The sequence below is a fragment of the Anopheles aquasalis genome, chromosome 3 (assembly GCF_943734665.1).
Source record: "Anopheles aquasalis chromosome 3, idAnoAquaMG_Q_19, whole genome shotgun sequence".
Taxonomy (NCBI): domain Eukaryota; kingdom Metazoa; phylum Arthropoda; class Insecta; order Diptera; family Culicidae; genus Anopheles; species Anopheles aquasalis.
The window spans coordinates 28,661,596-28,674,095 of NC_064878.1; the positions used below are offsets into that span (position 1 = coordinate 28,661,596).

The 12,500-nt window shown below is 48.3% G+C and overlaps 6 protein-coding genes across 7 annotated transcripts in view; 2 read left to right on the top strand and 4 right to left on the bottom strand.

The window, feature by feature from the left end:
• Window positions 1-3,173, top strand: part of LOC126574515 (senecionine N-oxygenase) — a 3,901-nt gene extending 728 nt beyond the window's left edge. Inside the window, exons 2-3 of the mRNA XM_050234766.1 lie at window positions 1,660-2,218; window positions 2,300-3,173. Coding sequence (XP_050090723.1) covers window positions 1,660-2,218; window positions 2,300-3,003 — 1,263 coding nt within the window. The 3' untranslated portion in view covers window positions 3,004-3,173. The remainder of the gene's footprint in view (window positions 1-1,659; window positions 2,219-2,299) is intronic.
• Window positions 3,174-4,241: 1,068 nt separating this feature from the next.
• On the bottom strand, window positions 4,242-6,676 carry LOC126574518 (senecionine N-oxygenase-like). The gene is made up of 2 exons (XM_050234773.1): window positions 5,153-6,676; window positions 4,242-5,077 (listed from the first exon to the last, which is right to left on the bottom strand). Exons 1-2 carry the CDS (start codon window positions 5,700-5,702, stop codon window positions 4,380-4,382), a joined length of 1,248 nt encoding a protein of 415 aa, XP_050090730.1. The 5' UTR covers window positions 5,703-6,676; the 3' UTR covers window positions 4,242-4,379.
• Window positions 6,677-6,895: 219 nt separating this feature from the next.
• Window positions 6,896-8,247, bottom strand: LOC126574629 (senecionine N-oxygenase-like). The gene has a single exon (XM_050234919.1). It carries the CDS (start codon window positions 8,168-8,170, stop codon window positions 6,896-6,898), a length of 1,275 nt encoding a protein of 424 aa, XP_050090876.1. The 5' UTR covers window positions 8,171-8,247.
• A 9-nt stretch (window positions 8,248-8,256) lies between these two features.
• Window positions 8,257-10,293, top strand: LOC126574514 (senecionine N-oxygenase-like). The gene is made up of 3 exons (XM_050234765.1): window positions 8,257-8,656; window positions 8,722-9,120; window positions 9,188-10,293. The coding sequence occupies exons 1-3, from the start codon at window positions 8,654-8,656 to the stop codon at window positions 10,091-10,093; spliced, it is 1,308 nt and encodes a 435-aa protein (XP_050090722.1). The 5' UTR covers window positions 8,257-8,653; the 3' UTR covers window positions 10,094-10,293.
• A 51-nt stretch (window positions 10,294-10,344) lies between these two features.
• On the bottom strand, window positions 10,345-11,906 carry LOC126574513 (senecionine N-oxygenase-like). Of its 2 annotated transcripts, none has more exons than XM_050234763.1 (2): window positions 11,760-11,906; window positions 10,345-11,694 (listed from the first exon to the last, which is right to left on the bottom strand). In XM_050234763.1, the coding sequence occupies exons 1-2, from the start codon at window positions 11,760-11,762 to the stop codon at window positions 10,378-10,380; spliced, it is 1,320 nt and encodes a 439-aa protein (XP_050090720.1). In that variant the 5' UTR covers window positions 11,763-11,906; the 3' UTR covers window positions 10,345-10,377. The 2 variants fall into 2 exon arrangements, with proteins under 2 accessions (XP_050090720.1, XP_050090721.1); XM_050234764.1 differs by lacking the exon at window positions 11,760-11,906 and having other exon boundaries at window positions 10,345-11,487; window positions 11,546-11,620.
• Window positions 11,907-12,123: 217 nt separating this feature from the next.
• Window positions 12,124-12,500, bottom strand: part of LOC126574506 (uncharacterized) — a 7,968-nt gene continuing 7,591 nt past the window's right edge. Inside the window, exon 2 of the mRNA XM_050234757.1 lies at window positions 12,124-12,500. This exon is cut by the window's right edge and continues 4,376 nt beyond it. The gene's annotated coding sequence lies outside the window, so the exon portion shown is untranslated.

The following is a 12,500-nucleotide window of genomic DNA, read 5'->3' on the forward strand; positions in this document are numbered from 1 at the left end:
TTTGTAATCGCTGCAGGGGTAGGGGGGGGGGGGGGGAAGGGGGTATACACGTTGCCATAGTACGCACGGATGTGAGCGCTTCTGTCACGCGCCTGGATCCCCTGGCGAACGCGTGCGCCCTGTTACATAAACTTAAACGATAGCAGAGACACCGATATCATAAATCCTCCGGTTTTGTGCATTGAACGTCAGCGTTTGCCACTAGCTATTCTTCAACCAGTTGACGCAGCTGTTATCAGCTCATCATTTATTTCCGCCTCCGGAATTCGGTTTAATCCTGAAGATAGTCATTCAATACCGCCTTCATTTGGGAAGCGGGCAGGGCTGCAAGTGTATGAATGCTTGCTGACCAAATGATGCATTCACATTCATTCCTTCCGCGGCTACGTCTAGAAACCCAGAGAACTAATCGAACGCTGTGATGGCGAGTAAGCGCGTTGCGGATGTTCCGAATGGTCTTATCAGTAAAGTCCGGTTATTCTACCTGATCCATGGTAACAGTGGCCCCCTCGCCACTCGCTCGCCCTCGCCGCTCGCCGAAAGGTCAAATGGCAAATCCTTGATCCCGCACCATCTTCTGGTAAAACCACTTGGACCAATTCCCGGTGTCCCGAAACAGCGCCGGGCGCCATGGCCCATTCCGAATTGATTTCGGCGTGGCCGTTTTTTCAGCGGCAATTATTAATAAATCCATGCGAGCCTCCGTGCTGGTCACGCTATCTCCGACAGATTCATGCACCATTAACCTGCTGATTAACGAGGTGGTCTGCATGTTTTTTTTTTTTTAGTTGGTATCTTACGGACGGAGCCGTATATATTAGAAAGATAGAGGAAGATAGAGTATAAACAGTAGAGGGAACAGGCATTTCCTCCTGCCCCAGGGACCCTTATAACGGGGGTGGTCTGCATGTTATTATGCATACAATGTTTCGCGGGAGCTGATCGATCCGAAAGAGGCTAATAGCCGACGTACTATGACCCGTGCTGTACACGGACCAGTACACGATGCGTTTGCGGATGAACCTTGAAAACGTGGCAGCATAAAGGAATCGAGAGCGCCTTGCGTGGCTTGATGCGGAAAATACGGAATACGGACGTGGTGCGTGGTAATCGCGCACGATGCACGTCACTTATTGTTGTTCTTGTTGCTCTTGATTGGCAAAGGACGGTGTCGCGGGCACGATAAGAGCTTTGTTTGAATTGATTCATTATTTTGTGCAGTCTTGTTTGAAGAAGATGCGCCGATACTTTCAGAATAAGGCTCGGTTATACAACAAAAATGTATTTACCGATTGTCTACCGCACCTAGCATGCAAGATTAGACGGTTCGATAACGGTGTATGCCCTCCCCGGCAATCGCCAATCTGAGCGATTAGGAAGTCACGTTCTAACACTTGAAGTCAGACTATCACAGTTCCCGGGAAAGAAGGGAAGAAGGAGGGTGCGCGCGGATTCGGTTTTATTGCTCTGGTGCTAATTGTTTGATTAATTGTCTGAGCTTTGCTGTAGTGATGTAAACCCCGTCGAGTGAACCGGCTCGGGCCGGTTTCAATCTCTTATCTCGCGGATGCATATGATCCGTTTGGATGGATGGCGCCCCCGTTCTACAACTGCGATGCACTGACCCATTCTCACGCCCATAATCGATGTGATTTCCAGACCAAACGTTCCTATTGCGTGATTGGGGCCGGTACTGCCGGTCTGTGCGCAGCACGTCACGCCCTGCAGTCCGGTGGAAGCGTGACGGTGTTCGAGATGGACAAGGAACTAGGCGGAACGTGGGTGTTTAATGAGCAGACGGGCAAGAACGAGTACGGCATCGATATGCACTCGAGCATGTACAAGGGACTGCGGACCAACCTACCGAAGGAGATCATGGGCTATCCGGACTTCCCGATACCGGACCAGGAAAGCTCCTACATCCCGGCCGAGGATATGCTGCACTTTTTCCATCTGTTTGCCGAAACGTTCGGCATCTTGGAGCACATCCGCTTTAGCCACTATGTCGTGCGCGTGAAACCGACACTGGACGAGAAAGCCTGGGAGGTGATTGTGCGCGACTGTCCGAACGACAAGCTGGTGACCTACACGTTCGATTACGTGCTGGTTTGCAATGGCCACTATCACACGCCAAACTTGCCGAAATATGAAGGAATGGATGTGTACGAGGGAACGCAGATGCACAGCCACGATTACCGTAGCAATGAACGGTTCGAAGGTAAGATTGCCAGTCGCTTGAAATGTAGGTCGCAATTTGGTTCACTAAATAAACTGTTCTCACTCATCTACTAACCACCAGGCGAGACGGTGCTCGTTATTGGCGCAGGACCATCGGGGATGGATATGGCATACGAGATCTCCAAGCGTGCGATCCGCGTAACTTTGAGCCACCATCTGAAGGACAAGCCGCAAACCATCTTCCCGTCCAACGTGACGCTGAAACCGGACGTGGTGCGGTTGACGAAAACTGGTGCCATCTATGCAGACGGAACTAGCGAGGATTTTAGCACGATCTGCTACAGTACCGGGTACAAGTATACGTTCCCGTTTCTAAGCACCGATTGTGGCATTACGGTCGAGGATAATCATGTGCAGCCACTGTACAAGCACTGCATCAACATTCGCTATCCGACGATGGCCTTTATCGGGCTACCGTTCTATGTGTGCGCGGCTCAGATGATGGATCTTCAGGCACGGTTCTGCATCAAGTTCTTCTGCGGTGCCAAGGCATTGCCAACGGTGGAAGAGATGACGGCGGACACGGCGGCCGATCTGGAGGAGCGCTGGAAGCGAGGACTCAAGAAGCGCCAAGCGCATATGATGGGCCCGATCGAGGATAACTATTACGATGATCTGGCCAAGACTGCAGACATCGAGCCGATCAAGCCGGTCATCCAGAAGCTGCACAAGCTCAGCGCTTTTCGGTTCTCCGAGGATCTGGTCAACTTCCGCAAGGACAAGTTCCGAATTGTGGACGATGAGACGTTCGTTAAGGTGAACTGAAAGGGCGAAGGGACGTGGGAGAACGATCTGCAACGCGTGACCAAAGGAAGGGAGACAGTGGGGATGTGATTTATGTACTGCTAAGTTATTCGAACGTTACCACTGTATATGACGTTAATGATTATCTGTTTATTATAATCAATAAAGTGCTAATATTTGTATTACTCAAACATGCAGCTGCAGAAAGTACTTGGATTCTGTTGAACCTCGAAAAACCGAAGGAAAATTGCGTCGTAGACGACGGCGGACAGCGCAGTTGCAACGCTATCTAGCCACTATTGCACTTCCTCCCGCCAAACTGACTCACGTCCGTCCGACCGTGTTGAATGTTGTTTGTTTCTAGGAACTCGTTGTTTGTTCAGAGAGCAGATATCAAACGCCATCAGACAAGCCGAGATGCGAAGGGCACACGGAAGCGCATACCACACTCAGTGCCCCAATGTTTAGATTAATAAATTCTCGCACCGAGCTTACCCCCGGTGCATCGCATCTGCATTCGCGACCAGTTCGCTCTGGTACTGGGAATCCCACCCAGGCTAGACATCTTGGGGACTTGAGTTATGGCAGCTCCTGTCATTACGTAACGGGAAATACCACTCTCACGATCGTTGCACGTGCCAGCAGCACAAGTGGGTGTTGTAGAAGAGCGATAGTTCTTAACTGGTCACGTTGTCGTGCTTTGTGATTAGACGGTTTAGAGGTTCTTTGTGTTCATTAACAGACATGTCAAACATTTGACTCTCGTTGTACAGCACACATCTGGTGCGATGTGGCCCCGCGGATTACAGCATCATCGGTCTAATCTCTCTAGTTGAGTTTGATGAATCTTGCTTTTATTCGTATCAATTGAGGGGATACCAATAATGCCTGCATTCAAACCTAAACCCTGAAATCCAAGGAAGCAGCGGAGCATTAATTTTTGTGATCCCTTTTTTAATTTTACAATTAAACATCAATTAGTACCGCAAGGCTGAAAGTATCCTATTCGTATTCAATTTCATGCTTTCTATACATGCTCTAGTCGTTCGCATACGAGTGTGGTGTATAAATATCTGGCGATTGAATCTTGTTGCAATAATGATTACTAACAGTGGCTTGTGTATGGTTAAATAGAATACATATGATTTAACTATAGGAGTTTACCGCGGTCAATTTGAAAACAATTTATTTGTCCAATCGTTAAAAAAAACTGAAAATAAATAATGTTGTTTTTCACAATTGCACAGTTCTCCCATTGTATTTTACATCTCTAACCCAGGCAAGTTCTGTTTTTACACTTCAAGGTCAGTCAAACTGATTCATCCATTGCATTTAGTAGCAGGATATTACCATTGCGTGTAACGTTGAACGACAGACGGAGCACAGCATCCAACACGCTACAAGGCCACGAAGGTTTCATCGTCCACGATGGCGAACACATCGTCACGAAAGTGAATCAAATCGTCCACAAAGCGTTGACTGCTTTCGTTGTGCAGTTTGGTCATTACCGGTGCGATCGGTTTGATGCCGGCCGTTTGGGCTAAATCATCGTAGTACTGTCCCTGGTCCGGGCCCATCATATGCGCATGGCGCCGTTTATATCCCCTGCGCCAACGAGCGTCCATCTCCTGCTCCATATCCGCCAGCATCTCCGGCCGCGTTGGCAAGCAGCGGCGGCCTGCGAAGAACTCCAAGCAGAAGCGTACCTGCAGATCCATCATCTGAGCCGCGCACACGTAGTACGGTAGCCCAATGAAGGCCATGGTCGGTTGGTTGATGTTGATGCAGTGCTTGTACAGCGGTTGAACATGATTGTCCTCGACCGTGATGCCGCAATCTTCCCCCAGAAAGGGGAAACTGTAGCGAAATCCGGTACAGTAAAGAACCACATCGAAGGATGCCTCGACTCCGTTCACGAACCGTGCCCCGGTGTCGGTCAGTCGGGCCACATCCGGCTGTTGCGTTAGATTGGCTGGAAATGGAAACGTTAGCCGGTCCATGTGATGGCTGAGCGTAACGCGTTGTGCCGTTTTAGCCAACTCCAGCGCAATGTCCATCCCGGAAGGGCCTGCACCGATCACTAGTACCGCTTTGTCTGCCATAAAAAAAGGATGCGAGTGTTTGTGAGCCAAGTGATCGGCGAGTAGTCCAGCGTGTAACGGGAACTTACTTGCGTAGTGGTCAGCACACCGATAGTCATGACTATGCAACTGCTGGCCACGGAACTGGGCGCTACCCTCGATTGCAGGAACGCTCGGTGTGTGATAATGTCCGTTGCACACGAAAAGGAAATCGAAGTTGCTCAACACCGTCGTTTTGCTGATAAGATTCTGCACCTCTATCTGCCATCGACCATCTCCGGTCGGCTGCACTTGAACCACGTGGTGGTTGAACTTGATGTGCCGCACGATATCAAACCGGTTTGCGTACAGCCGGAGAAAGGCCAGGATATCGTGCGACGCGATGTACGATTTTGACTGAGGTGGTATCGGGAAATCAGGATAGCCCATCACTTCCTTCGGTAGGTTCGTCCTTAGCCCACGGTACATGCTGGTGTGGACCGGCAGACCGAACTGATCCATACCGACGTCGTCCGTATAGATCCACGTTCCTCCGATCTCTCCCATACGCTCGAATACCGTCACTTCGCCACCGAGCTCCAGTACACGCCGAGCGGCCGCAATGCCGGCCATTCCCGCTCCTATAATGCAGCAGCGCATGATCACTGACAAACTGAAATCAAGCCAAGACTGTTGAAAGTCTCAACCAAGTGTACTAGATTTATAGGACACCCTTCTCCACGGCGCGCCCTCCACTTCCTGCATCCACCGAACCACCGCCAACGGTGAGGTGTAGTGCCACTACGGCTCCATGCATTCAAACAAGATCAGATAATCATGCTGCAGCGGTGCAGCCAGGCCGCTATCGCCAAAGCCGTTGTCGCGTCTATTTTGCTAACTCGGTCGCCTCGGCTGCCTCACAACAAGCAGCAGCGTCCACCACCCCTTTCAAAAGGCTAAGGACACAGGGCTAATGACCGTTCTGTCATTAGCTTCGCGACGCGAAGCGACGTGACGCTCTGCGATTGCGTCGGGAGATTTGATGTGTTTTCAATCGACACACTACTGCAATCCATCGATTGCATAAAAACAATAGAGATTCCACTGCACAATGCACAACATTGAAACGGAAGTGCATTGTCGATCGATGACCTATTTGTCCACCAAACATTTGTGCAAGCCGTCAACTCCTTCTCGAACAGATCGTTTATATTTCACAGCAAGAGCAGAGATAAGAGATTCAATAAAAATGCCTTTAGGAAAGTAATCCCTTAACATTTCCAATCTTTTTCTAGAAGGATTTTCTTATAGTTTAAACATTTCGTACACGTACTACCGTGTTCCTCGTTTACTCTCTGTGCTAGGTGGTGAGGCCTCTACACACTTGTAGCAATAAACCACCTGTGGATCCAGTTACATGATTTTAAACTACTTTCGTCTTGCATTTACTTTTGCGTGGCACAGTGCATTCGTTCTGAAGATTCTATAAGTAGGAATATAATATTAACATTTTATTCAATGCCTTTACATCAGTAATATACCATTAAATCATTAATGAAAAGCCTCTATGCAGTTACTAAATAATCATTTCCTTAATCCATACAATCCTATTCCTTCCTCAATTCCACATATGTTTTAAACTATGGTTTGTGCGCCTCCGTTTTTAATTTGTACCCAAAATGGGGAATGCTTAGGAAAGTATAATGTAACGAATCAAAAGATAACGAAAAGTTATTTTGGAAATATTGATCCTTGGAGTCAGACTTATTGTACGCGTATTCAGAGGTTCGAGAGTATCAGTGTGGGTAGGAAACATTGCAGTAAAAATTGTAATTTATTGAACAATTCTTCAATCAATCAATTGGACGTTTCACGATAACAAACTCATCACCATCAACTTTGTAAAGATAGTCTCGGAAGCGTAACAGACACGCATCTCTAGCTCGCAACGATTGATGGAGCAGCTTTATGGCTACATCAGGTATCGGTTGCAGATCACCAACCTTCGCCAACTCCTTGTAGTAACGTTCTTGAAGATCCTCGAACAACTGCTCGGAACGATCGGCATCGAAGCCTCGATCCTGGCGCTCCTTTTGGTCCGCTGCTAGATCCAGCAGCATTTCCTCTTTACTGGGCAGCGTTTTCCGTTGACTGAATAGTTGAACACAGAATCGAGCCTGCAGATCCGTCATTAGTGCGGCTAGTGACGGGAATGTACTGCCAATGATCGCCATGGTGGGTTGGTTTATGTTGATACAGTGTTTGTACAGCGGTTCAATCGAACGGTCCTTGACAGTGAGTCCACAGTCGACGCTGAGGAATGGAAAGGAAAACCGATATCCTGTGCAGAAGATAACGACACCGTAGGTACCTGCAGTGCCATCCACAAAAGAGGCTCCATCATGAGTCAAATTGGCAAACGTTACCCGTTGAGCGATGTTCTTCTCGGGGGGGAAGTTTAGCGGAACGGCACGCCGGTGACTAACCGTTACCGAATTGGCCACATCGGCTACCATAAGCGCAACGTCTGTGGCACTCGCACCAGCGCCAACGACCAGTACATCCTCCCCGCGAAAATCATGAGGATCACGAAAATCGTGACTGTGCAGCTGCCGTCCTGCGTACAGTTTCCTTTCGACATGGTCCGGAAAAACCGGCGAAGCATAATGTCCAACGCTGATAAGCAAGAAATCAAAGTGAAACATCTTGATCCGTTCCTCAAGTAGATCGCGGACGATCACCAGCCATTGCTGCTCGTTAAACTGTCTGGTCACTTGAATCACCTGATGCTGCAGCATAATTCGATCGCGTGGCACGTGCTTCTCTGCGTACCGATTCACAAATTCCAACACATCCTCGGCCGGTACGTAGCTCGTGCCTCGATCTTCGATTTCAAAATCCAAATAGCCCATCGTCTCGCGGGGTAAATTCGATCGTAGCCCACGGTACATACTGCTGTGGATTGGAACGCCATACTCATCCGCACCCGTACGATCCTCCAGCACCCACGTTCCACCGATTTGCTTGCCCTGCTCAAACACGGTCACATTACCACCAGCATCCAGTGCATGGCGGGCGCTAACGATTCCTCCGATTCCTGCACCAATGATACCATAGCGCGGAGCCATTCTACCGGAACGGATAAACGTTAAATAAATCGCCGAAAACCTGTACTTCTAAGCCGTGCCCATCATCAAGCGCTTCACCTATGGCCGTATGTTTATTCGCCAACAGATACTGATAAGTGTTATCGCTCATCTCGCCCGGTAGCTGAGCTGAGTTGAAAAGTAACCTTAAGACATTTGCATCCTGAGGAGCTTTACACTACTAAAAGAAAATTTGAGTCGACAACTTTAATATTTAACGCGGAATCGAATTAATCCTCCAATTGATCCTCTTTGAACGTGCGTTCAACATGACTTGTTCATTATAATCTCACCATTTCCCGCTTTCCGGCACTTTGCCAGCAGCCCCACGAATCGGTGGTGCCGGCCGCAATTTAGTTAATCAGTTAAGGTTGCCCCGCCACAAATGACCCGACCAATGATGGTCCGATTCTTACGTCAGTATTGCCCGAGATACCGTCCGCTGCGCATTGTTTGCCACCCGAAATGGTAAGAAACTAGCGGTTGTGACGCGAACCAGATTTATAGAACGTTTGCTTTCACCATTCTGCCAGACAACATCGTTGAAAACCTACTGCATAATCGGTGCTGGACCGGCTGGACTTTGCACGGCCCGGCATGTGCTCGATGTCGCAGACAGCAGCGCGGTGACCGTGTTTGAGCAAACGGATAAAATTGGTGGTCTGTGGGCGTACAGTGATAGCACTGGGAAGGATCGAAATGGGCTAGATATTTACTCCTGCCTTTACGCTAGCCTGCGTACGAATCTGGTCAAGCAAGGAATGGGCTACCCGGACTATCCGATTGATGAGGATGCCAAGACGTTCGTCACGATTCCGGTCGTTATAAAGCAACTGGAAGGGTATGTCGACAAATTTCAGCTACGCCGCGTGATTAGATTTGAACACCAAGTAATACGGGTGACACGCCGGTTCGAATCCGAACAATGGGATGTAAGTAGTAGATAAAATGAAATGTTCGTTAGGTACCATCTGTTAACCGTCCTTTTTATTCTACTAGGTACTGGTGAGAGATTTATGCAACGATCGCTACACAACGTACCGGTTTGATTACGTTCTAATATGCAACGGACACTACACATCCCCGGTGGTGCCACAGTTTCCGGGACAAGAGATATTCCAGGGTCTTCAAATCCATAGTCGAGATTATCGGCGTAGCGTTGATTTCAGCAATCAACGTGTGCTCGTCGTTGGCGGTGGCCACAGTGGTGTGGATATAGCGCCAGATCTGGCCAACCACGCATCGCGTGTCGTTCTGAGCCATCGCTGTAAGATTCCTGTCCATACGGGCGATCGCGTGATTCAGCGACCGGAGGTTCGGTTGCTAACGGCAGCCGGTGCCACGTTTGTCGATGGCGAAACGGAAGATTTCGATGTTATCATCTACTGCACCGGCTATCGATACTCGGTACCATTCCTGTCCGTGGATTCGGGCGTAACGGTGCACAGTAATGCAATCACTCCGCTGTATTATCACTGCATCAACATCAACCAACCGAGCATGGCCTTCATTGGGTTGCCCTTTAACGGTTGCCTGATGTTGATGATGGATCTGCAGGCTCGCTTTTGTGTGAAGTTCTACAGTGGACAGAAACATTTACCGAGCCAGGAAGAGATGCTACAAGAGTGGCAACGAGACAGAAATGAGCGAGAGCAACGTAATCTTACCGGCAAATTGACGCACATGCTAGCCGGCGACCTACAGCAGCGGTACTACGATGATCTGGCACGAATTGCCGACATTGAGTCACTGCCACCGGTGTTGGCCAAAATGCATGCCGATTGCATTGCCAGTAAAAACGAAGATGTCAACTTCCGGAATTATGAGTATCGTATCGTCGATGATCATAGTTTCATCAAAGTACCATTGCCAGCAGATAACGATAGTACCGCGGAAATAGCATAGAGTGGGGATAGCACTCTTAACAGCACAATAAAGAACTATTCCGAACTTCCATTGAAATTCATTGAAGATTAGCGGAACACGACGATATAACAACATGAATTTCATATTGACGCCATCCTAATGGTGAACTCTTTTAAACGTATTAGGTATAAGATGTTTGCTTTTCTAAATGTGCATTAAAATCCCTTAATTATTTATTATTTGATTGCCCAAATATTTGTCGCATATCACTATCACCAGGCACATCAAGAAGTAAAGAAATAAAATTCACGCAAAAAGTCCTTCTAGCTTCTATCCGCTAGCTCTTTCTCCAGAGATTTCAGTTCCGTTATGTGACACTTGACAAAGGTGTCGGCATCCACGATTCGATACACGTCGTCCCGGTACTGTTCCAGATCTTCCTTCTTGCGGCGACTACTGTCAATATGGATTTTCGTCATGACTTCTGGTATCGGAACCAGCTGAGCTCGTTCGGCCAACGAACGATAGTACTGCCCTTGAAATTCCGCTCCCATCATGTGCGCCTGCCGTTTCTTAAGACCACGGTTCCATCGTTCCGACATTTCACGCTCATGGTCTCGTTCCATTTCCTGGCGCGTTGGCATCGGCAACCGTCCAGTGTAGAACGCCACACAGAAGCGTGTTTGTAGTTCGAACATGAGCGTGGCACACACGTAAAACGGTAGCCCTATGAATGCCATCGTCGGTTGGTTGATGTTTATCCAGTGCTTGTACAGCGGTTGAACATGATTGTCCTCGACCGTGATGCCGCATTCTTCCCCCAGAAAGGGGAAACTGTAGCGAAATCCGGTACAGTAGAAGATGAGTGTTACCGGAAAGGTTGCACCGTTGCCAAACTCGACGGATTGCGCACCGATTCGTACCACATCCGGTACCTGAATGACGTTCGCCGGGAACACGAGATGCTTCAGCTTATCTGGAACGTGGTGGCTGAAATAAACCGTTTTCGCTAGCCGTGCTGCTTCCAAGGTAAGATCCGTTCCGCTTGGACCCGCACCGATGACCAGTACGAAATGATCCTTGAACACGTCCGCCTTTCGATAATCGTGGCTATGCAGCTGGCGACCCAGAAATTCTTCCCGTCCTGGGTACAATGGAATGTGCGGCGTGTGATAGTGTCCATTGCAAACGAGCACAAAATCAAAATACTCCTCGCGGCTGGACGCTTCTCGTAGGTTTCGTACTTTCACGCTCCAGCGGCCTTGGTCAGACGATGGATCTGGTTTCACCTCTTCTACCAAATGCTCAAATTGAATGTGCTCCGTGACACCGTAGTGATTGGAGTAGTCTCGAATGAAACTGAGCACCTCATCCGCCCGAACGTACGAAGCATCCTGCGGTGGCATCTCGAACCCCGGGAACCCCATTATTTCCTTGGGAAGATTCGTTTTTAAACCCTGGTACATGCTGGTGTGCACTGGTAATCCATACCGATCGGTGCCGACGTCGTCGGTGTACACCCAGGTACCACCAATTTGGTCTGTTCTCTCGTATATCGTCACCTGACCGCCGGCTTCTAGAACCGTCTTGGCGGCACACACGCCCGATGTGCCGGCACCAATAATGCAGTAACGTTTCGCCTGTAATCAGAAGTGGTCGCCTTGGTTAGTAGCGAAGCTCAACGAAGGTTACAGAGCTCACTCACCATCCCTCCAACCGAACTGGTTTCGCGAATTAATCTGGTGACAACGCACCACGATCCTCGGACCTACAGCCGAAAGTCTGCGCAGCGGCTGATTACGCTTGTTGTTGATTGTTGACAAACAGACACTGTATGTGTGTCTTCGTAACTTTCTTATCTCGGCTTAACACTATGGGCGAGTTAGTTCAAATTTTGTCACCACTAGGAAAACCGGAAACAATGTGGTGGAGTGGAACTGATTGAAGATCTTTAAGATTGAAATAAACTGATTCAAGATCACATTAGCAGATGGCAAACTCACACAGATGCTGGTGCAAACGAATTTCTTTCAACATTAAATTTCATTCCACATGAAAAGCATCGCGTGTAGCAGTTTGATGATAACAATTTCATTTCTTCTTTATGTTAGACCATAAACACTGTGTTGTGAGTCGCAGTTCTCTTTCTCTGTTTCTTTCTCTCGTATGCCTGTTGTTAAACCTATTACCAATCTTGTTCTTTTTGCTGTCATTTTACGGATTGCTTGCTTGACGAATGATCCTGAATTGGACTACGCCTTCTTGCTATCGCTATCGATGATCGTGCGTTATTTTCGGTAAAAACGTGTTTCTCTTGAATAAGTGATCATGAAATGCGTTTATGCGATAATAAAAAAAAACGAACAATTGCTCAATGTAATAACGACATCCGAATCAACCCGTTTGTTCGATCGAGTGAATCGTATATAATATTGCAATATCCATC

Coding starts and splice junctions, on each gene's coding strand:
- LOC126574518 (XM_050234773.1), bottom strand. CDS start 5,702: ATGCGCTGCTGCATTATAGGAGCGGGAATGGCCGGCATTGCGGCCGCT. Junction 5,078..5,152: donor GTGTGCTGACCACTACGCAA/GTAAGTTCCCGT, acceptor TTTTTATGGCAG/ACAAAGCGGTACTAGTGATC.
- LOC126574514 (XM_050234765.1), top strand. Junction 9,121..9,187: donor TCGAATCCGAACAATGGGAT/GTAAGTAGTAGA, acceptor TTATTCTACTAG/GTACTGGTGAGAGATTTATG.
- LOC126574629 (XM_050234919.1), bottom strand. CDS start 8,170: ATGGCTCCGCGCTATGGTATCATTGGTGCAGGAATCGGAGGAATCGTT.